At 38.0% G+C, this 23,880-nt stretch overlaps 2 protein-coding genes and 1 long non-coding RNA gene across 6 annotated transcripts; 1 reads left to right on the forward strand and 2 right to left on the reverse strand.

Moving 5' to 3' along the window:
* Nucleotides 1-61: 61 nt before the first annotated feature.
* On the reverse strand, nucleotides 62-6,954 carry sycp1 (synaptonemal complex protein 1). 3 transcript variants are annotated; one of them, XM_010730090.3, is made up of 25 exons: nucleotides 6,844-6,954; nucleotides 5,921-5,984; nucleotides 5,639-5,723; nucleotides 5,503-5,546; nucleotides 5,223-5,387; nucleotides 5,008-5,075; nucleotides 4,788-4,861; nucleotides 4,649-4,707; nucleotides 4,503-4,569; nucleotides 4,307-4,380; nucleotides 4,104-4,212; nucleotides 3,591-3,685; nucleotides 3,329-3,513; nucleotides 3,174-3,241; nucleotides 3,033-3,094; nucleotides 2,835-2,903; nucleotides 2,628-2,738; nucleotides 2,435-2,527; nucleotides 2,238-2,312; nucleotides 2,073-2,159; nucleotides 1,849-1,986; nucleotides 1,571-1,624; nucleotides 1,360-1,431; nucleotides 1,165-1,269; nucleotides 62-643 (listed from the first exon to the last, which is right to left on the reverse strand). In XM_010730090.3, the coding sequence occupies exons 2-25, from the start codon at nucleotides 5,981-5,983 to the stop codon at nucleotides 503-505; spliced, it is 2,163 nt and encodes a 720-aa protein (XP_010728392.3). In that variant the 5' UTR covers nucleotide 5,984; nucleotides 6,844-6,954; the 3' UTR covers nucleotides 62-502. The 3 variants fall into 3 exon arrangements, with proteins under 3 accessions (XP_010728392.3, XP_010728393.3, XP_027135403.1); XM_010730091.3 differs by having other exon boundaries at nucleotides 5,936-5,984; nucleotides 6,844-6,953; XM_027279602.1 differs by lacking the exon at nucleotides 6,844-6,954 and adding an exon at nucleotides 6,592-6,664 and having other exon boundaries at nucleotides 5,936-5,984.
* Nucleotides 6,858-23,823, forward strand: LOC113745915 (uncharacterized). Of its 2 annotated transcripts, XR_003462484.1 has the most exons (4): nucleotides 6,858-6,971; nucleotides 8,963-9,034; nucleotides 22,803-22,969; nucleotides 23,607-23,823. It is a non-coding gene; the product is annotated as an uncharacterized LOC113745915 (long non-coding RNA). The 2 variants fall into 2 exon arrangements; XR_003462483.1 differs by lacking the exons at nucleotides 22,803-22,969; nucleotides 23,607-23,823 and adding an exon at nucleotides 9,693-9,805.
* On the reverse strand, nucleotides 8,009-17,661 carry LOC104918366 (monocarboxylate transporter 1-like). Its single transcript, XM_010730089.3, has 5 exons — nucleotides 17,264-17,661; nucleotides 12,659-12,928; nucleotides 10,138-10,281; nucleotides 9,168-9,941; nucleotides 8,009-9,075 (listed from the first exon to the last, which is right to left on the reverse strand). The coding sequence occupies exons 2-5, from the start codon at nucleotides 12,873-12,875 to the stop codon at nucleotides 8,840-8,842; spliced, it is 1,371 nt and encodes a 456-aa protein (XP_010728391.1). The 5' UTR covers nucleotides 12,876-12,928; nucleotides 17,264-17,661; the 3' UTR covers nucleotides 8,009-8,839.
* Nucleotides 23,824-23,880: the final 57 nt, after the last annotated feature.

The raw sequence follows: 23,880 nt of genomic DNA on the forward strand, positions 1-23,880 counted from the left end.
GTGGAAATCAAATTCTTCATGAGAGGGTAATGGCAGAGAGACAATGAGCAGAACATCCAAACAAGGACAATGCTGTCAAATTTACTTCAATCACTTTCAATGCTAGGACACAGGAATACATTAATATACTGTATATTAAGATAGTAATACAGAAGAACTACACATTTACCACAACAACAACATAAGCTTATGCAGAACCATTGAGATTTCATGTGAACACCGGTAAAGACAAATTATTACATACAACAAAGTTCAAAGTGGAGAGGATAACATGACAATCACTTAAAATCTAATTCTAAATCCAAAATGAACTGGAACACGAACACCTAAATCTTTCTGGTAAGAACGATGTTTAACTGATCCACAGCAATACTTTCTATGCATGTTAAGAAATAAATGTGCCTCTTGCTAATACAATTATTGTCTATTTGATTCCTAACCGTGCGATGTATGCATGTTATGAACATTTAAACATGGACACCTAAAACTGTAACAGCACCATTTATGCAAAGATCTTCTCAATGGTCTTCTTTTTTTTCTTGTCACAGCCAATCACAGCAGTCCAACCAGCATCTCTCATCCTTTTTATTGCAGCTAGCTTCAAAGAGTTCCCTGGGGATTTGTGAGTGACAGGGCACTTGACCTGAAAAAAATGTTGATCCGTGTTTTTAATGAATTAATGGTTTCATTCTTCTTTGTCTAAGCATAAAATGCATAAATATAATTTTCAAAGAGCATCACAAGACAAGAAATTGCACTGCACTAGTTCCCTTCCTTGCTTTAAAAAAGGGATTTCTTGTCTAAGTTTCTTAAGATCTAAAATATTGGGAGGGAGAGGTGCCAACTTGAGAACCAATTGTATTGTACTGTACAGTATTCACTGTGCTTTGATCTGCCAGGATTTTAGCTTTCTAGCCTACGTCTTTGGCCTTCCTCATGTGATGTTTTGGTCATTTCAGTCATTGCACAGATTGATGCATATGTACTTTTTTTCTGCAAACTATCAAATTGTTTGTTTTCTTTTGTTCTACTTTGTCATGTTTGTTTTTTGTGTTGGAAAAAAAGGAAAAACAATCATAAATAAAGTCTATGAAAAGACAAAAAAAACAAAACTAACACAGATCGTGATGCTGTATATAAACATTAAGCAATAAAAATACTCACAAAGAGATCGGCTTGATCAGAGCTGTCAGACTTCGGGTCGAGCTCTATGACGCTCTTCTCCCAGTGTGCTGTCTGAGAAGGAGGGGGTGTCTTGATCCTATAGGACTATGAGGGATTTCAAAAAGTAAATGTCAGCAAAAGTCATTAATACTTTTTATTCATTTTGGAAAATGTCACAATGATACAGTATATTACTTTGATCTTTGATGCTCCTTCCACCCTGTTTTTTTTGTTTTTTGCGATTTTCAGGTCTTCAATGTGAATTTCCTATGATGAAAGTCACTGTCACGGTTAGAGTTTATACGAATGATACAATAGTACATGGACTAACATACACCGAGTGAACTCTTATGGTATACTCATTTCTATAATTGCCAGTCAACATTACATTTTTTGAATTTCCTACCTTGATCTTTGGTGATATTCCACTTCTTTTGGATTCAGAGTCAAATTCTTTAACCTTAAAAGACATAAAATGTTATCACAGTTACATTTTTCAGTATGACTCAGCAACAGTCTAGTGACATGTTCACACAGCATTCATTAACTGCTGACACACAGTGTACGTTAAGAATGACATTACACAAAACATGAACTTTAACTTCATTTCCATCTCACCTCAACAATAACTAGAATATGCCTCACATGAGGAAATCTGTCTACAAACTCTTGGATTAAACTCACAGATTTCTTCATAAATGCTGCACTTCCATCTTGGCTGCAGGACAGAGTTTTCCTGCTCTTGGAGAAGTCAAACACCTTTGAAGAACTCTCTTTTGGGGTCCCTGAACATCTCACTTGTTTACTGTTCACAGCAGGTGACTAGAATTTAGAAAATGAATTATTGGTTAAGAACAAGTCATGACGCCATCAGTGGTAACCAGTTATGTAATGTACAGATGTTGTACCTGCTTGTTTTTTACTGCTGACAGCTGAGTCATTTTCAATGATGTAATTTCTTTCTTCAGATCAGTTAGCTCCTTCTGCAGGTTTTCCTAAGTGTTCAAAGAACTTACTGTCTCAACCTGTGTCAGTACAAAGCCTAATATAAACAGGTTCAAACTAGGACATACCTTCTCTGTCACTTCTGTCTTCAGCTGCTCCTTCAGCTGATCGTTATCCACCCTCTGCTTCAAGATATCCAACTCCTGGAAATTAGAATTTAATTTTGGCAATGTTATAATATATAACCTGATATGTTGTAATATCTGTATTATATAACTGTTTTATACTTTCATTAAAATAAATTCATGAATTTTCCACATCATACCAGTGATTTCTGACAAGCAATAGCCTCCATCACTTTCTTCTTGTTCTCATCATGTTCTACATCCTTTTCTTCAGCCATCCGGTCATACTGACTCTAATAATAACAAGTCAATTTCCTCAAATGCCTCATGGGTTTGGGATTGACAGTCATGAAAAAAACTTTCACAGCAGCAAAACCTACTCCATGACCTTACCTTGTATTTTTCCATCAGGGCGACCATATCTGCTATCTTGCGTTGACACTTCAGTTCTGTGTCTTCTTTGTTCTTGATGGCATCTGCTGCTGTTAATCTGAGCTTCTGTACCTGTGAGACAAAGTGGATTTATTACGTTTTTTGTTTTGTTTTTTTTAATCTGAGGAGTTTAAAATGTGGAAAGGAACATAACGTTATATAAGAGACCTCATTCTCAAGCTCTGCTGCAATGACTGATTTGGACTTGAACTGTTCCTGCAGCTCATGCACTTTGATCTGAGGAAATATAAAAAATAAAATGCAATGCAGTGAAGCTACGATATATATGCTGATTATAAAAACAATTTCCCAAAAAAGAGTAAGAAATGATGAATGCAAGAAAAACAAAAAACAAAAAAGAATTACCAGTTCATCTTCAAAGATTTTGATCTGCCCATCTTTCTTTGCACTCTGCTCCATGGTCTCTCCTGTTGATTAAAACATTTTTTTCCAGCCTGACATAGAAGCAAATAAAAATATCTCCATACTCAACTCAGTGAGGCTTACCTAAAAGTGTGTTTGTCCTTTCAAGTTCCTGGTTGTTTGACATGAGTTTATCCTCAAGTTCACTGGCTCTTGAAAATGAGTCACAACATGAACAGCATGAGAAAAGATTGCATTCGCTGAGGACGGTGCTATGAATTTTCAGGAGTTAATTATACCTCTGTATCTCTAAGGCAAGTGAATTCTGTAGCTCCTGATTAGTTGTCTGGATCTGCTCCATCTTCTCTGCTTGCTGATCTTTAACTCTGGTGAGCTCTTCCAAGTTTAAGTCTCTGCTTTGAATCGTCCTTGCATACTCTTCTTTATTCTGTTCCAGCTTTGCCGCAATAGCTTCATATTTTTTCTAAGGTAAGGAAAACATTTAAGTCAAAGTGGACAGAGATAGCCCAGTGTCACTGAAAATGATCTCAACACACTGACCTCAGCTTCTTCATAGCACTGCTCTGCGTTGAGCAGTTGTTGAAGAAGGGACTCCTGTTCGGTTTTTGAGCTTTTGAGAAGTTCCTGTTGCTCATCTGAAAAAACATTTAATGATATAATTTCTGCTAATGTTTTCTAGTCTTGCTTCAAATTACAAAGGTGCCTAATACCGCTCACTGAACATGCACTGGAGAAAAAAATACATTTTATAGTTTTATAGTAAGGCCTGTTTTTTCCACTTTTGATGTGTTTTCATAAGCAGTGAGTAGTGAGACAAAACTTCAATAATTCAAAGTTCAGTTATTTAATGGTTGATGTCACAGTCAAAGCTGCTATAAAATTTCCATGGAAATGTTTATCCAAACCTTCAGACAAAACACAGAATGTTGCTCAACAAAAAACAGAAGATAAAACTGTTTGTGATAAACAGAACAATGTTTTCAAAACAAAGTTTATCACAATGCTCTTTACTCAGTCAAATCTAAAAATCTCGAAATCTAATCATGATCTTACTTGTTGCCTCTTGAAGCTGTTTGCACTGCGTCTGGGCTTCATGGAAGTCGAGCAGGATTTTTTGCAGTTCATTCTCAGTGTCCTTGAGTTTTGTTTGAAGCACAGAAACCTGTGAATGCAATACACGTACTTTAAGACTTTAAGCTTGTGGTTACATTATGTTCCCGAATAAAGTCATCTGAAGAGAGCTGTACTTGACTAACCTCTTTTTCTTTCAGGTTATATTCCTGATGGTATTTCTCTTTTAGATCTTCAAACTGCAGCAAGGCCTCTTTGACTGGAAGAAGATTAAATAGTTAATTATCTATTTATAATTCACCCTATACTGTCAATGCTTGTGTTATTTTCAGATTTGAAATTTCTGTAGAAATAGTCATCCAAAAAACGAAAACCAAAAACCTTTCTGCATCTCTTGTTGATCAGCTTCTGCTTGAATACGAAGGCTTTCGAATGCTGCAATTAGTTTCTACAAAAAAAAAAGTGAGTTATTTACTGAACATCAAACTTTCTGTCCAGTTTGACTCACTCCTGAACAACAATTTTACCTGAACATTTTCACTGTTATCCATAAAGAGATGATGTGTTTCTTCTCTTTCAGATTCAACTAGAAATGGTAAAGATTTGATATTAAACATTCATCAATCTGTAATTCTTTTCTACACATTCATAAAATAACTTACTTACATAAATGTATGTTCGCAGCTGTCCGCTGAAAAGTATCGTTGAGGAGATTACACAAGTTCCTTGTTGCGTTGTTCCTGTATTTCAAATAGGGACACAAAATATTTTATATCTAATATATATATATATATATATATATATATGTTATTTGTCATGTTTATCTGGTGTTAATATAACACATCTAATGTGTCCCGGATCACTTTGAAACAAACAAAACCCATACTTGTTTCTCAAATCCTCATTTTCACTGATCTGTTCCTCCAGCTTCACACTGAGACTTTCGTTTCCAAACTGTAAAGACAGCACACACACACACAATAGATACCACTATAGCTATCAAAGTGTGTCAGAGTATGCTGTTCCTCTATTATCAATCAGAAGATTACTGTGTTTAGAGAGAGAGCGAGAGGGAGTTACACTCGTTACTGTGGCACACACCTGCAATTCATGAATGGCTTTGCGCTGAGTTTCAATTGTTCTTTTGTTTTCTTGGAGTCTCCTTTCCTTTTGCGCGGTGTCAGCGTCAGCTTTGATCTTCCAACACTTAATTTTCTCAACTTCATCTAACAGCTTGGAATAAAGCTGTCCAGGATTGCAATTATTCTGGGGGGAAAGTCACAATGGTGGGAAGTAAACCGATATGCTTTAGAATAACCACATTGCAAATGCCAAATCTATCCTATTCATGCTTCATGGTTTTGTACAATGGAAATATTACCTCGTCTTGTTCCATTGGTGGCACGACTTTCATCTTGGGGAAGTCTGTAAAGGGAAGACAATCATTAATTAATCATAAGGTCTATAAGATTTGTTTTTTGCTGAAACTGTGACCAGTGTTGTTTAATAGAAAATACCTTGTCTGGTTGGTTTAGTTGGTGCAACCATGCTTATATTGGGGGAAGGTATGCGCTGCTCTTTGTCAGAACATTTACTGTAACCCTAGGGGAAAACAGCAATTATGCTAGTTATCATATGTAATAAATACTGTTCATGAATGCTTTCAGCTTATAGCACATAGTAAAAGACGTTGTTTGTGTCTAATCCTTTATTTTATTCAGTACTGTTGTTTAACTACTGGATAATTTAATGCACTCCTGAAATCACTCAATGATATCACGAGTATGAACAGTAGATACCTGTCTGTTACTTACTCTCGGAGGTACCCACAGTTTGAAGTTAAAACCCCTGTCTCTCTCCATCCTGAAATGACCACATAGATACTATATTAGTGCAAAGTACAGTCAAAACTAACAACATCACACACTGGAAATACTGCACTAAGGAGTCTTACTAAAGTAATCACATGTAAGTGACTCAAAAGCAACATTTTCTCAAAGTATCAAAAGTATTCATGATGCAGGAAAAACTGCCCCTGTCAGTGCTCTGCTATATTATTTTATGTGTTTAAGTGTGTGCTTCTTTGAACTGTGAACAGTGTTGGCAGCTGGTGACAGAAGTTCATCATCATTTTGTCTGTAGCTTTGCTGTCCTGTGAAAACTGCCACTTCTTTCTGAAAAAAACTCAGAAAACAGCCCTTTTCCAGTTAACCCAAGAAGGGTTTCAGTAGTTTATCTTAAAAAGAAAGTAACGTTAAGGAGTACTCTTTATGGGTTTCTCACCTCATAAAACAACACTTAATCCTTCAGTTCATCAGAAAAAATAAAACTGGAGCTGCATGTACAGTAGGTAAGTAAAAAAGACTATTAGGCTCAGAGATGTAACAGTAGTAGTATGAAGTTGCATAGAATGGAAATATTCAAGTACAAGTACATTGGCATTTGACATTGACAATTTTTGCTTCAGTACCTGAGTAGTTAAATGTAACTTCCAGCACTGAGTAACGCTACAAACTTATTTTAAGTTACCCAGTGACCAAACGTTACTGTCCGGCTAGGTTAGCCGATTAGCTTGCTAATAAAAGTTCAGTTTAAGTTTAAGTCAAGTTAACTAGCTAACCTAAACTCAACAGCGAAGCAGTAACAACACGGATAAGGCGAAAACATTTGTCGTCACGACGTTATTTATCTCTTCACTTACAATAGTCGGGTAGTTACTTACCTCTTATTGCTAACGTTAAAAGCTGTTTACTACCGTTGGTTACCGCTAAAACGTTAACGGTTTAAATCTCACCGCCATACGGGGGCGCGAGCAGGAATTCGCCTGTTCTATGTCTCGAGACATTAACGGTAAGTTTCAAACTTTGTGTAACGGTCATCAGGACATTAAACTACACATCCAGTATATGACAACAGGCATATATATATATATATGTATGCATATGTATGTATATACAGATTCAACCACGTGGGGGTTTATTCCTGCTTTGCTTGCATATTATAATTATACAAGCCGTAGTACTTGTTACTTGATGTTTAAGGCAAAAAGCACTGATGCTGTCACGTTGTCTGTCTGTCCATGAACGCACCACCGCTGATGAAATGTATGGGCGTATTTTTATTATTTCCAAATATATTATTTAACACAATATGTAAGATTAAGATGGTAAAAGGGACACACCTCTGGACTGTCATAATCATAGTTCACAAGACTCTTCTGAAGCTTATCAAATCCGAAATTAACCAATAAAGCCTAAAAAAGAAAAAGAAGGGGGGGGGGAAGCCTTGTTGTTTCTTTCGTTTATATAAGCAGGCTAGTTTTATTCAAGGAAAAATAAAATGAAAACAAGTGCAAACCTTTTTTTTTCTCTCTCCATAATTTTGAACATTTCACTGATCAAAAAGCCTGACTGAACATGCTGTTTTGTACAGATTGCTCAGATCCCTTCACAGCACTTCAAAACTGTCCAAAGCAAGAAGACTACTATAAAATTATCATACCAACCAATATTAGCATGTTTAAAAGTGGAATACAAATGTGAGTCTTCCCCATCGTTTTGTATAATTACTAGTACTCAGCACCCACAGGGCTATTCTGCAAAGTACTTTTCTTAAACCTTTTTATTTTATTTCCCTCTTCTCTGTTTAATGAAAGGTACAGTATACTCATTTGTATCTTTGAAACTATCAACAATACATAATTAGTTTTGCACATGTTGGGATTACAATGTTCAGCCAGTGAAAAATGACCTCAGAGATTATTATCGTCTAGCCAATATTCCATTAAGCCAACTCTGTGTGAAGATGCCTGTTTCTTTTGTGTTTGTGTGTTTACTGTGGTTGTTATAAAATGAGAAGAGCACATTTTGATAAGTGAGTTTAATAAAGGATACACTACATGATACCAAAGCAGCTTTTAAGAAAAACAGTAAGTGCATCTCTAAAGAACATTTTTTAAATCTTAGAAACAAAGAGTTGACTTTTGTGTTCTTGTCAAATGACGGTTTATTCAACTCAATGATTTTCATATACAGTAACTTGCAAACAATGTCACATTTTCCCATCATGTGAATACACAAAACTATGCAACAAGTTTAATGCACTTGAAAAATGCTTAAAAGATAAGTAGATAATTAGTATGAATGAACAGTGGTCTAGTATCAGGTCCTGGTAACCAGGAAAAAGTACTTATAAATGTGTTTGAGAGATCATGTGGCAAGAAAAGCAAAGGTGAACACTATAATTATGCATTTTCAAATAGAACATTTGAGATTCCTTTGAAAAAATACAGTGCAGCACTTTGCATGTTCCTCATCGAAAAATAACTTGATTGTACATTTTAGAAGGTTAAAATACTATAAATGGTGTGCTGCAGAATAGGTTACAAAGAGGTTATGGTGATACAAACTAAGATTTCAAACATACCATAATATCCTAGCAATATATGTGACAAAGGCTAAACAGTTGCTATAAGAATATTAGAGGTATTTTATGTGGATTGTTCATTAGAGTTTAAAGCCCTTTAATGGTGTGTAAATATTTCATGTGGAATTGCAAGTGAGGTTATGAGGCTATGATTTCTGTGGTGGTCTTCAAAAGCAATTAATTATGAAACAGAAAAATGTTCATCTGCTGTTCTGTTTCACTCAAGTATCTGTTTTTCAGATATTTGATCCTCAAATAAATTGAACAAAAATGTAACTTAACATAGTAGAGTATTAGACAGTGTCTTCTGAGTTTCTAGCTTCTGCCATCTCCTTGGCAGCATTGGCCCTGTTGGATTTTTGTTCTCTACCTCCCACCCTAGCCATCCTCTCCTCCTCTTTTTTCTCTTTGTCTAGCAGTCGATAGTTGAGTCCCATGCCTGCAAACAGGAAGACACTGGAGACGATGAGGAGGATCCCACAGCCCTGGTACGTGTACTTGTAATCGTGATAGATGTCTTTGAATTTCCCTGTGAAAAGAGAGTGTACGTTGCATAATTTTAGTCAATATTATTAAGCTATGGAAAACTACACAGAGATAAATTTAAATAAATGAACTCACCGAGCAAAGGGGGCCCCAACAATACAGGACCACACTCCACAATAGTGACCAGCCCAACGGCACTGGAGAAGCGCTGGGCTCCCACCAGGTCCATCAAGGTCTCAAAGAGCACTGAGCTCAGCCATCCAAAAGCAAACCCAAAGAAGATGGCATAAATCACAAAGCCTTTGTAATCTACTGATATAGGTGCTAGTACATGGCAAACACCATTGTACAGCACAGAGGCGGCAAAGAAGTACTGTATTCTGGGCCGGACCCACTTGGTGTTAGCCACCATGCCCATTGAGGGCCGGGCAAACATGTCAACAAAAGCCAACACAGACAGCAAGAAAGCTGCCTTCTCTTTAGGGATGTCTTTACTCTTTGCATAATTACTGAGGAACACCAGTGGTGCAAAGAGACCAAAGAACATCACAATATTGCCCATGATATAAAGCAAAAAGCCACGATGCTTGAACAAAGAGAGGTCAATGATGCTGTTGATTCTCTGCGCTACAGTCCTCCTCTCTGTGGACCTCTCTGCAGGTTTGGGTTTTGGTCCTATAGGCCTCATGAGGGAACCGGCGACACAGCAATTAAAGAGCAAGCCACCCAGGATCAAGAAACTTCCTCTCCAGCCAAACTTGTCAAACAGCCAGGTGTTTATAGGAGCCATGGTGGAAAGAAAGACGGGGCTGCCAGCCATGGCAATTCCATTGGCGATAGGGCGCCTATTGTAGAAGTATTTTCCAATCATAGTGAGGGCGGGGTTGAGGTTGAAGGCCAATCCCAAACCTAAAATAACCAGTTTTGAAAGATATGAGTTGAAAAATAAAAGTATATACTTAGTAAGTAAGTATTTAAGCATTAAACAGTGTTTAGAGATTCAAAGGCATTATTTTTGAAGAACACTAGATGGCAACAGTGCGCAGTTAAAAGAATTGGTGACTCATGACCAAACTTAAAAACATAGAAAGTTAAAATTAGGTACCTCCCACCACACCAATACAAAAGTACAGTGCTTGAACAGAGTTGCAGAAAGATGCAGCAATAAGGCCGAGTCCAGACAGACATCCACCTGCCATCATAACAGGACGACTTCCATATTTATTAACCAGTATGCTGCTGATAGGACCTGAAAAAGAGAAAAATAAACAAACAAACAAAACAGTGCACAGACACACATTATAAACTGTCGGACGGTGATTTCTAACCAATCATCAATGCACAGTACTATATTTGACCACCAGAGAGCTCCAGTGCCACAGCTGTGGCTCAGCAAATTCAAACAACTTCTGCAATCATTTTTGTCAGTGCTGCACTGCAGTAGATGTGTTCTCATGCCATTAATAATGCGATCTGTCAGAAAAACCATGAAAGCTGTAATGAAATAAGCATTTATTTGGTTCAGGGATTCATAAAAATTGACAGAGGAATAATTTGTTTGTGGATTCTTTTTAAATGGACTCTAAATGCATTTGAAATGATTATTGGAAATACCTCAGTTCAGACAAGTCAGTGGGTGGATGAGTTTTGAGTGGGAGTTGTGTATAAGACTGTATGCATATAGGATTAAAACAACTGGTATCTTCTTAAATACATTTTTTTTTTTTTTTGCAATTTTGGCACCTGGTGCACTAGTGTTAAAGAAAGTATGACAGAATGAAGTAGCAGTAAATCAACATGTTAATATGCTTGCACCTTGGATACAACATGAATTTAAGAAAATCCCTATGACTTGTAAACAAATGACTAAAATGCACAGAGGATTCAGGTCACAAAACACTATCTCCATCTATGGCTTATAACAACCATCCTAAATGAGTATGAGGACCCACATGGAAGACACTTCTGCCTTCCTGCCAAATCCCTGCACTATCCAATGAACCTAAATAGAAACTGACAGTTTTTGTTTAGAGGTTGTCCAGACTCATTTGCCAGCACGGTGGAAGACAAAGGGTTTTTAAATTGTAATGCAGGCAGTCTCCACGCTGGCAATGAGTTCTTTCCTTCCGTCTTGCAGGGAGAGTTGGTTAGGATAAAAAGGTTGGAGACAAACCAATGTAGAATATTATGAATGTAATGAATCAAAAATTGAAGCAGTACAGAGGTACGCAACAGTAGGTTGTTAATGAACTTCTCCTGCCGATGTGCTCAAAATGTTTATCACACATATACATTATACATTAACAGACTCAGCTGTCATCCACTCACAGCACTGACAAACATTTCCGCACTTGCTTACTTTCAATTACCATACAGAACATGTTCTCATCTGTGTATATATTTACATCGAAACATTTGCATTAATTAATAATGTTAAACCTCAACTTGCAATTTTCATGTGGATCATAACTTGTTTGCATAGGTGCATCTCTCACCTTTTTAGCTATGAGAAAAGGTGGCAAACTTAGTCAAGAGAACAGCAATGTTACTCCTACTGTAAAACACATTAAATAATAAAATAAGTAAAATACAAATGAAGAATAATCGGATGTTCTCGCAGTGTAAAGAAGTTTTGCACGTCTTTGACACGTAACACTGTTTAAGTTAATAGCAGACATTTGGCTACTTGCTTTTATGGATGTTATGCGGCAAAAATATAATACACAGTAAAGCTAAAATGTAATATCTTCAACACTATGCAGGGAGTAAAATGGATGCAATGCTGCCCTAACAAAAAAATAAATAAAAAAATACCATGTCCACTTTTATTTTATTGTTGCAGATCTTGCAAATAAATTTTATATTCAGCCCAGAATAGAAAATTTGATACAAAGTAGTTTTATGTGGTGTAATATTTTCCACTTCACATCAGTTTGGCACACTAAAGCAACTTTCCTGAAACTTCCCTAAGATTAAAAAAAGATGCCTTAGTCATCATTTTCCCAGTTTATCACACGTTAGAGTAAAGAGAACAGTAGTGTTTTGATTTCAGAGCATAGACAGTCCTTGAGGGACGACGAGAGCTCCTTTGAACTCTTGTTCTCTCCATGTTGAATATCACGCACACGAATAGAGCCTTATCATCACCTGACTGGCCAGACCTCTGTGACATCACCCAGCGTCTCTAATCAGCACAGGAACACAACCAAAGCCCCCGGTGGTCTTCCACTCTCAAAGCACAAGGGAAAACAATAAGCGGGTATACAAGACCAAAACCTATTCATGTGCTCATGAGACAGATAATGTTTCACTTTCATGAACAACACTTCAATAGAAGACTTAACAATATTGTTTCATCTCAGTATGAGAGTTTGATGTAAGCTGCCTTGTAATTCTGAGAACCTATGGCCTATTTGTGGACAAACCAAAGCTGAAAGGACAAATGCATTGCATGTGTTTGATAAAAAGGCAACACATTGGCTTTTAATGGAGCACTCCAGGAATAAATCTTTCAAAGTTGTGCTAAGAGCCAGAAATTGATTCAATCTATAAATTGTCTTGATGTGTTAAATGTCAAGTGTTAACAAACCCATGTTTGGCATGTTGTGTTATTGATCATAACTCACCTCCGCCGTACATTACTGCTAACATGATGGAAGAGATCCAGGACACTTGGCTGCTGGACACATTGAAGATGGCCTCTATCTCTTTAAAGAAGACAGTGATGGACTTGGGGAATGCATAGGAGAAGCCAATAGAGATGAAGGCCCCAGCTACCACCATCCACCCCCAGCCACCCTCAGGTGGTGTGTAGCCTACAGGACCACCGACAGCAGGTGCCATCTTCACTCACAGAACTCCTCTTCAATTTCAACACGCTTTACAGATATGAGGACCTGTTCAGGAGAGAATAAAACATCAACGGATTATGAATTGTTTCTTGAAATATTTCTTCTGATTTTTGTTTATTTATTTATTTATTGAAAACAGTTCATTGATCCAAGAGGTCATTGAACTTTTGACTGTTTTGTCCTCAGCTTTGAAACATCTGACAGCTCTGAGCAATTTTGTATCAAAAATATCAGCAACAGCAACCTTTTTAGAGGTTTCAAAAAGGAAAGTCAAACCAGTATTTCTGTTGCAAAAGTTTAATATTGTTACTAAAGTCTTTGTTGGGTATATAGCAGGAACTTCACCTTCATACCTCAAGTTCCACAACTTTAATATTATAACCTTGGGTTTCCATGGTGGTGAACTAATTCATGTATTTATTTAGGTATAGTTTACTTTATACATTTATACATTTGTTGTTGTTGCTGTAACTTAAATTCCTCCTACAAGGGCATCTAGTTAAGTTAAATATTTTACCATGAATGTGGGAAGGCGATGCATACCAGTTTAACTTGAGCTGAAGGTTTTCATTTTCAAATCTGATGCAAAACTGTTCGGAGCTGCTGATGTCAAATGTTTCAAAACTGAAGACAAAACGCTGTGTTCACATCAAACAGACAATGAAAGAGAATGAAAGCAATGAATAACAAAATTACTTTTGCAGAAGCGTAGCCATTCTCACCCTTTAATTATACAGTTTTTATCTTTTTAACCCCCAGTCAGTGCTTGTCACATCTATTGAAAACTACTTTACCTCCTATGTGGAAGAGATCTGTGTTGATGACAGTATTGATTTTTGTCTTTTCCCATCTATCTCATACCCTCTGACCTCTGTTTTCTCTCGTGTGTCTCATCTTACCTACTAACTGACTGAACTGGCCTTCCTACTCTCTGTTGATAGTGGGCTTTTTACTTATTTCACTGTATAAATTCACCAACATCTGCTACAGTGTTCTGTATACTGACCTGTAAGTACTGCTGAGTCCCTCTGGTTTGCTGGTACCCCATGTGTATTTGGGAAATGATTAGATTTGTCAAACATTATTTCCCTAACCTGATAAGAGTTTAAGGAAGGGTTTTTGCCTTGCTTTCCTTTGCTTTGCTCCCTGCATGTGTTCACTGAGCTCCTATCCGCTGATCTCCCACAGTTTCACTTTAGAGGTGATGAATAAGAGTCCATCTGCAGAGTCAAACAACTTACTGTATTGTTTACACAGGGGAGACTATCCAGAGAAAACATCGATCAGACCATGAACACAGGTTGAATTCACACTGCTCAATAGCTTAGGGCTATATGCTCAGGAGTGGGTGATGATATAGTGTTTTTCAGCCAAGGAGGACTTGATGTGGTTGATGAATTGGTTTAGTGCTCTGAAAACTTATTGAATAAGCCAGTTGTGTTCAGCAAGTAGTGAATATTTAATGTGTTAAAGAACTTTTGTTATTGAGCTGGGATTTAAGCTGCTGCTATGCAGCTGTAAATGTTCCTCTTGCATTATTCTATAGATGTGATCGGTAATGGTGGTGAAATAAGAACTTAAGTTTCTTATTTATTTAACAGACATTAAGAGTCACTTGGAATAATTGCATAGGAAACACTTGGGTGTTTTACATTGGATTTACACCGGATTTGTCAGCACAGGATGAAGATTATAGTAACTCTAAACAATAACATGCCTGCATGTTTTTCACTTTTACGCTAACACCATCACAAAAATGAGGCGGAATTGTTAGGAACAGCTAACACATACCATGTGTGCTTCCTCACTGTTAAGTATTGTAATAGTATCACAGACCCATAGACTGGTGATTTGTAAGATAGACCAGCACATATCAAAGATTAACAACTATAGGATGGTAGAAACTTTCAGGCCACTATTCAAGAAAAGTTTATACCTATAAAACATAAAACAAAACATCTTGGGAAATGGATCATTTGCTTTCTTCAGGACCTGCATGGGTTCAGATCCATGTGTTATCCTGATCCTGGGTCTGTAATAGCCACGTGGCAACTTCTGTTGTGAAATGAAGCCAACACGAAGAAACTGCAGTTCCTGAAACGGCCACTTCAGGCTGGCTACAGAACAAGTCAATCTCCATAAGTGTCTTCTCCATATTAAAATGCCCAACTTCTGAACAGAAACAATCATGTTTGCAGCCTGGTACAAAAAACACTTTTAGTCTCTATAGCTAATTTCCCCATCCATGACAACTGTACCAAAGCTGAATTTCAGACACTCTACCAACTGAGCTAAACGACACTTCTGTGCCTGTTGTTTTAATATGCATATGCAACTGTTGCCACTTTGGATGAATAGGGAAGTTGGATGTTCTGGATGGCGTCACTCACTCATTCAAATTATATTAAGGCTTAAAGTTATGCATAATTAACAGTGTGGCTAATCACAGGTGACTTGTTGAAGCATCCAGGCTTCAATTAGCCTGCCTCAGCTCCACATCTTTGCACTGCCTACGACAGCCAGAGCCACCACACTCTGAGCTTAACAACGGCTCTTCAGAGACCTATGGGTGACATCACGGATGCTACGTCCATGTTTTATGCTGATCAGGTCTGAGAAGACCCAGCCATGATCAGATTGATCAGGATGGAAGTGCTGAGTTTGCATATGTGACCACAAGGTGATACCAAATGATCTGCATGGTTGAGTGTCCCTGTTCAGGAGGTGAATTGTCAGAGCGCAGAGGTCAGATTTGTCTCATTATCTTTATTAGGCTAGATGCATCAAAACTGCAAGGCTGATTCTAAATGAGTTGAGTTTGTCACCTGTTACAATGACTTTCAAGCTGAAAGCTGTAACAACGAGAAATATGGATGTATTTACCAACTTTATAGCTTGTAAATGAATGCTGAACTATTTTCAGTAATTGTTCTGGCTCTTTTTTTTTTTGGTTGTCTCCTGTTTTTTTATTTGATAGAGACAGCTGAAGAGGGACAGAGAGATGGGAGATGAAATGCAGGAAAGAGCCACAGGTTGGATTTGAACCCTGGGGTGCCACAGCAAAGGCTTTGTACATGGGGCAGACACTCTACCAACTGAGCTATGCATATGCAACTGTTGCCACTTTGGATGAATAGGGAAGTTGGATGTTCTGGATGGCGTCACTTTTCCCCTGAACTCTAAGACTACTGAAGGTCTGCACAACTTCAAGAAAGGTCAGCTGAAAGATTTTCTCTGTCTGAAAATAGTCACCAAACATCCACCAGACGGCCTCTCAAATAGGACAGTATGCTGGGGAAATGTTCTTTGCTGGCAGCTGAGACAGCGTTGTCTGTATTTTTATATAATAAAAAATTCAGTGGTTGACATTAGATGATGAATGGAGGAACGCCTTAAGACAGACAGGACTCCAGATAAAATGGCAAAACTGCCAAAAGAATGAATAAAATGGATAATTTCATACTAAGGATTGATCGCTTGGCTCTAAAATGGAAAGAAAAGTGTAAAACAATTCAGTGAAAACTGCAGAGTCGATCATTTAAACTGGGTATAGGAGAATGAAATAAGTAGACAAATGGGCTGAGACATTAACGCAAACCTTCCTCACACTGTAAAGGACTAAATAAAGGAGTCAAAGTGGGCGGCCTGAAAGTGCCACTGGACAACCCATACCTACCCTGAACAGGGCCCGCTCAGCAGAGGACATTAGTACAAATAGGATTTGGTGTCACTGCTTAAAGGATACAAGACTGATTTTTTCTTGGAAATAGTTTAACTAACATGGGTCACTTATTCACAGCACTTCACATGCTGAAATCCTGATGTTGGATTTGACCATTATTAGAAGGACAACAGATGCAAAGCACCCTTTTTCATAGAAATGCCATCCATGTGCTGCATTCAGGGACGCCACTTCTACACATTCTGTCTAAGAGGTCTTTAGTTTATTGAATTTGGATTTTGTTGTTTTATTTATTGTGAGCCAAACTGAAATAAGCAGGTTGATAATAGATGGCAAAGTTAAATTTGCAAAAAAATCTTTGGTTACATTTTTCAGCTTCAAGCAAAAGAATTCTCATCCATTGTCCCTGTAGCCATGCTCTGGGCCTCTTACGAAACTAGATTTTTAATACCACCTATTAGATGTAGTGAATTTGTCTGGGAATTATAAATGTGAATCACACACTAAATATTTGCTCAAGGAAATTGCACACTCACATAATAGGAATTGTTACAACACTGACAAAGCAATACATCTTTCATGAATAACTAGCTGAAAAATAGACTACTTATGCAAGTAATTATATTATTATTATGCAAGTGATGTCTGGCAAATATTAAATGTGCATAGTATGTGTGTGTATGTGTCAAGCCTCTTACCTTGGCAGGAGCTCTTGAATGGGGTCAGAAGAGCTCTGCAGATAAACAGCAGTCTCGGAGGCACGTTAACACTCTGCAGACATCATTGAATTGGACTGAGTGTCTCTGAATATGTATAAAATAAAAAGTAAAATCACTGCATATGTTTCACAGATACTCCAGAAGTGATCTGTGAATCTATATCCACTGTGACAGTCCAAAAGTTGCCGGTGGCACCTCGACTGCAGACCTCATCTGTTTCCAGTGACTAAAGTGGTGCTGAAAAGTTCTATTCATTCAGTGCCCAGATCAAACAGCTGGAAGATCTGGACACTATGGTGCTAAATGTTGAGGTCAGTCAACTTCTTATTGGCTGTGGGAGGTTTAGTGCCATGCCCCTCAAGGTTTTCCCCACCCCTCTGTCATGTGCTGGGCTCACACACAAGGCTAGAGTAATGACTGCCACTGCATGGCCCTGTTGTATGTGTGACCTAGGAGGATATCAAATAATGTCTGCACTCTAGGAGATAAGATGCTTTCTAAGAATCTGTTTTCCTGCATTAGCTGATTTATCAGTGCTATTCAGCTGAATACTGGATGGAGCTGCCATAAGAAATCCGGTTTACTTAAACAACAGACATTGTTGACCTCAAGCACCTGAAATAAAATTTCTTAACACTTTGGGGGTCAGTCAGTTGAGCCTTTCTTCCAAACTCCCAGAGGAGCTATTAATGAGTTTGTATGAGTGCTTGGGAAAGGAAAAGCCAGAGTACATGAGGTTATTGAAACACTGTGGATTTGCAAAGTGCCTTCAAATTCTTGACACCCTTAAAACATTAATTCTCTTTGTTACGTTGTTTTATGTTGTTCCCACCCAATAAAGCCTTTTTATTGCCTTTCAAACAGAGGATGCAGTGGAGCACCACCCCACCCAGAATTCAGAGTTTTCTTCTGGGCAGAGTGTGAAAAATGGAAAAGGATGTGAGACAAAGTGTTCATATTTACACATTCTTATAGGCATATATTCATGCATATCTTTACATGCTTAAAAAAAATCTTGCTTATTTTAATGCTCTAGGGATGGTAATGTTACCAACATTGTCAGTTGGTTGTTTGTCCCATCATTTTGATCTAGACTGAAATTTCTCAACAACTACTGGATGGATTACCATTAAATTTTCTACAAGGATTCAATTTCTTGTATTAAATTTGGTGATCCTTTGTTTTTTTCCCCTCTAGTGCCACTATAAGGGCGATATTTTGTATTTGTTAAAATACCTCAACAATTATTGAATGGACTATTATGAAGTTTGGTACAGACATTTATGGTCTTCTCAGGGTGAATTGGTATAACTTTGATCCAATTTTCTTAATCTAGCGCCATCATCAGGTTAGCCCAAACTGTCCAATACTTTGGTTTGGACCAAAAACCTGCAAATCTTCCCATCACCCTCAGCTGTACTGTTTAGTGTTAATTCACAAATATTAGCATGCTAACAGGCTAAACTAAGATGTTGGACAGCAGTCATTCAAAAATTGATCTGGGAAAATAAAAAATTAATATTTGGATGGCCACTGGACTGAAAGTTGTCAATGTAGAATTGCAAGAGAGTTACAATTCAAAAGCACTCTGGCACACACTCTGATGCAAATACAGCAAGAAGATGAATCTCAACGGTGACTGCGTAATGTGCAGTGACTGAATAATTTTACAACTGGGACAGCCATTTTTTACTTTGGGACATTGGTGAAAAATAGTTATGTTAAGATCTCTATTCCTACTATACCTGCTTAATATCATCATGCAGCATTTTTACTGTAAGCATGTTTATACTGGTGTAAGCATACAGCTCAAAGAACCACTGTGCATTTAGTACAATCTCACAAAGCCTCCATGCAGGCTGTAAACTCTTAGTCTTGTTTACTCATGTTAGCCACCTGGTTGCAAGAATATGGAAGCACACAGAGATCGAATTAGTTGGATGAAGACAGGCTGACCTATTTTAGTTGAAAATGAGTTTCTTCTTGTGTGCATGACAGCGAGTTCTAAGTAAAGACAGAGGCCTATAAAGTTAAAGAATTATCATTCAACTTTTTCATGAATCATAATATTTTCTCTGCTGGCAGCAAATGTTCTGAGGTCTGGTACAGTATACAGCTCAGTGGTTAGGAACCACCGCTGTAAATGACCTTATAGCATTGTCAGAGGGATTAAAATTGATTAGCTAAGCTATGTGAAACACAGCTCCTATACAGTATAATAAGCTGCAGTAAAACTGCTATACGTGCTCAATCAAACTAGGACATTCTCAGTCACCACACACCACCATCTTTGTTCATTACTGTGACTGATTTTCCACCTTGTTCTCGATGCTTTTTTGTACTGTATACCCCGCCTCATCAAGTGTACGGCGTGCACCTCTTCTTTTACTCACATATTACAAAATAAATCTGATCTGCCATATAATAAGAGCATGAGGTGTCTCATAAAAGCTGCTTATTTTACAAAAACAATATCCGCAGTACAACCAGGTACCAAATAAACATTGCACCACCTACAGAGTCGACTGGACTGAATATAATTGCACAGTGGCTCACAGAATTGACACTCACAGGTCAAAAGTCAGTGGCAATTACCTTTTGAGCAGACGAGGTGGTGCAGATGAAAGTGGAGTAAATCCTGAATTGCTGAACCGAGAGAGAGTAGGGTCTTCATAAGGCTTGGGGTCGAGGGCAGAGTGTTGCAAAAGGCAATTAGCCCACACATACCAGTAGAAAAACATCTATTCCATATAGTGGATGCACTAGTTTTCACCTGGTATAATGTATTATGTGGCCTATAAGGCCTTACTGCACTTACCACTCAAACACACGTTGACATAAGGTATTTCTTTCTACTCTTCTCAGGACAGAGAAGCTGCTTTTGGCTAGCATTTTTCTTGCTGTGGAACAAGGCCAGGCAACAGTCTCGACACTGAGCCTGAAAGTGACTGAAGGTCTGTCCAGCTCTGGCTTCGACAGCAATGCATCATTTGCTCAGGAAAGCAGTTCAGGGGACATTAGTCTCTTACTAAAGGATATAATGCACTTATTCCTTGAGACTTGAGGCAATACACTCATCACACTGAAATACAACATACTTTTTGGACCCTAAAGATGAAACCTGTTTTATCTCTGAGTCAGACACAGAACTATGGCTGGGTACCAAAGTACCTAAGTTCATTGATTTAAAACTCTACAAAGTACAAGTGCTTTGTCAGGTCTTGTTTACATATTGACATGTTCCCTGATTTACATAGCCAGAACTCCAAAGGAAGGTGCCCAGGAGGCATCTTAATCACATAAACAAACCACTTCAGCTGGCTCCTTGTGACGTGAAGGAGCAGTGGTCTAGCTCCCTCTGAATGTCCGAGCTCTTCACCCCATCTCTAAGGCTGGGCTCAGCCACCTTGTGGAGGAAACTCATTTTAATTGTTTGTGTCCACGATCTCATGTTTTTTTCAGTCACTACCCAAAGCTCATGAACATAGGTGGGGGATGAAGCGTGCTTTTAGCTCTTTTTTGTTCTGCACCAACTCCTGAGGAAAACATCTGCCACTTTAAACTGCCAAATGTTACACATATGCTTCTATATTTACCAGCTTGTCACTAACTTTGTCTGCTGTTTTGGTGCTAAGCAGGTTGCATACTGTCGATTTAACAGAGCTGCAAACAGCTGAGCTGCCTGCTGCAGTCCAAAATGACGAAGATAAAAGGTGTGATTGAATCTAAACAGCAAAGGCTGTAAAACTAAAAGCTCCACAAAGCTGTGGAGAACAATTAGAGAAAAATTGAGTGATCCCTTTTACATACATGTAGTCATAGGCCTCTTTGTTAATATAAAAAATATTGATAATATCCAATTTAAGTCAATTTAAAGAGCTTTAGGAGGCTTGCACTGCTTGCTCCTATATTGAATGCAGTATTAGCATGAACCACAACAACCACAATTATGAGAATAAGACCAGGTTTAAAGTGTTACCTTTCCTCAAAGTCAGGTATTCATACTAACAATGCAGAACCTGATTCCTCATTATTTATTTTCAGTTTCATACATCAAATTTCCCGTAAAGATTAAAAACCTGGTGCAATTTTATAATGAACCTGATCATGCGTCAGCCAAACTGTGTCAACTTTTAATAGTGGGTGCATCCTGGATAATGATTACAACAGCTACAACATAAAGATATCTTCACCTGAGTGCAATAACACTGTTACACAATTTAATCTTTCTAAATTGCACCGTGTTGTGTGGCTAAACCAAACGGTGACTGTGCATCCTAATGTGACCAGCATACAGTGCTGAGTTATTTTATCACATTATAAAAGTTTCCTGAAAATCTTGTTACACGTCAGAGCACTTTTCAATGTTATCACACATATTCTAGGACACACATGGGGGGTAATCATACACACCAATGGGCGCCACAAGTGGTGACTGCTGAAATGATCGGAAACTTCTTTCTGACAGATATCTCCATCACACGAGGGTTGTTTTGATCTTTTGTTTGTTTATAAGCCTCCTCCCCTACCAACAAACGCACACACACAGTGCACACTTTCCTATGGAGCACTTCAAGCACTCCTTTGTGTTGACGATATCCTGCTGTACAATACTCTACTCGCCATAAATTCCTTAGCCTCAACTCAATAGAAGTTGTGCTGAGCCGACAGCACGTGCACTTCTACAGGCCTGGACTGATCCCCCCCGCCCCCTCCTCTCTATTGTGCAGCTCTCAAGTTCAGTTTTCTACATGCTGGCATGTTTTTATGAATGTAAACATATTAGGATACTAATTTTAAAACACAATCTGACAACACATATCGCAGACATAATTTTGCAAATGTTGTTTTCACTTGGATGCACTTTCACTTGGAGTTTTAGCTGCAGTGGCTCAGGAAAAAAAATCACAGCGAATTGAGCCAGAACTGATGTCTGCAACCTGATGTCAGGCACGCTGCAGTGGTCAATCCACTGATCAGACCGGTCAAACCTCTCCACAGTAAGTCTTAAATGTCACTGAAACTGAAGCTATGCGGGCGGAATTTATGAACTAAACTATGATACTCCACCTGTTGTGTCCTGGTTTTGTTTATTTCATGTAGCCAACTTCTCATCTGTGTCTATGTCTGGCTTACAGTCTATGCTAAAAGATAGTGAGACAAAGAAGTTTCCTTAGTAGTACTGAGTATTGGTCAAGGTTAAGTGACATAGACAGTCAATGAAGGTAAGGGAACACTGGTATTGAGAAAACGGGCAAATCAGCTAAATAAAATTGTCATCCCCACAATTTCCTTAGTGAATAATCACCTGAAAATGACAATCGTTTGTAATGTTCTAATGTTTTTGTCACATTAGAAAGATCCTTTTATATCTACAGATGCCGTGGGTGCCTTTCATGTTGAACCGTCATGTTTCAGTAAAAGCCCAGAATGGACAAACTAAACACTTGCTGGATGCTTGAAATCAGAAACTAGATGTCACTAAATCAAACACTGTTTCTTACTATTATTCTTGTAGGGTTTCAACATGCAGCATACTCTGGAGCTTTTGATCATATCAAACAATCATCTTCAGAATGAGCTTTTCAGCCAACATGGTCAAGAAGTTTTCAAAAAAATGGAAATGTGATCTGCTGAGGAAGATCATGCACTACAACTGAAAGATCAGGCAGCTACTACATAAAGGTTTGAAGTACTTTGAATCTCAATTTATCTTTTAATTTACATTCCAACAGCAAAACATTACTTGTGTACATAAAAATGATCATGTCAGTATCTTGCTTTGCAGATTTGCTTGAATGAAATCAAATGTCTCAAGCAATTTAAAATACAATTATCTGTGTAGTGAAAAACCTCCAGCAGCACAGGTCTGGCAGTTCATTTGTGTCTTTTCATGCATATACACAAGAGGGATAGCTGTTAATATTTAGTATGCAAATGTCTCTTGGCGTTACCTCTCTAGTTCTCAAGAAGTAAAACAGTGTATAGGATAATGTGAAAGAACGTGAACACATGTTAAATAAGAGATAGAAATGCTTCGACTTCAATATTATTCAAGCGGTATCATGGACAGAAGTGCCAGGCTAACAGAAAACACACATGTTGGATGACTGCATTCCCGGCCGATAAGAGCCGAGCACATCTTTCAAACATGTTTAAAATGCATAATTGGACTCCTCCTTGGAGTGCCTATTTTCATTCTATGATGACCTTTATGAAAGACTTGTGTCAGGTGAGGAAGGGGGTTAAAAAAAAATGAGCGATGATTTACTGTGTCAGCACAGGATGGTATCACTTTACTTGCCTTTTCTTACCCACACAGATGAACAGAGAGGTGGTGAAGTTTACCACCACCAGCCTCATGACCTTCTTGAATGCACGTCTGCAGAAACTCATCAGCCACATGAGGTTATGTGTGGATTGTTGTACAGTGTTTCTAAATCTGTATCTGCCCTATGAAGTACAGTGAATATGTATTTATATATACCATGTATCTATAATCAGCCCGCCTCAGGAAGCAAGAAGACGAAGAAGAAGAAATCAAGCAGCTAATTTATGTAAATAAAAGTAACTTTATTTTTGCTGTAGTGGAATTT

The sequence above is a fragment of the Larimichthys crocea genome, chromosome VI (genome assembly GCF_000972845.2).
Source record: "Larimichthys crocea isolate SSNF chromosome VI, L_crocea_2.0, whole genome shotgun sequence".
Classification (NCBI taxonomy): Eukaryota; Metazoa; Chordata; class Actinopteri; family Sciaenidae; genus Larimichthys; species Larimichthys crocea.

Coding starts and splice junctions, on each gene's coding strand:
- sycp1 (XM_010730090.3), bottom strand. CDS start 5,983: ATGGAGAGAGACAGGGGTTTTAACTTCAAACTGTGGGTACCTCCGAGA. Junction 2,739..2,834: donor CAGCAGAGCTTGAGAATGAG/GTCTCTTATATA, acceptor TTTGTCTCACAG/GTACAGAAGCTCAGATTAAC. Junction 2,313..2,434: donor TTGCTTGTCAGAAATCACTG/GTATGATGTGGA, acceptor TCTAATTTCCAG/GAGTTGGATATCTTGAAGCA.
- LOC104918366 (XM_010730089.3), bottom strand. CDS start 12,875: ATGGCACCTGCTGTCGGTGGTCCTGTAGGCTACACACCACCTGAGGGT. Junction 9,942..10,137: donor TTGTATTGGTGTGGTGGGAG/GTACCTAATTTT, acceptor TGGTTATTTTAG/GTTTGGGATTGGCCTTCAAC. Junction 9,076..9,167: donor GTTGGGGCCCCCTTTGCTCG/GTGAGTTCATTT, acceptor CTCTTTTCACAG/GGAAATTCAAAGACATCTAT.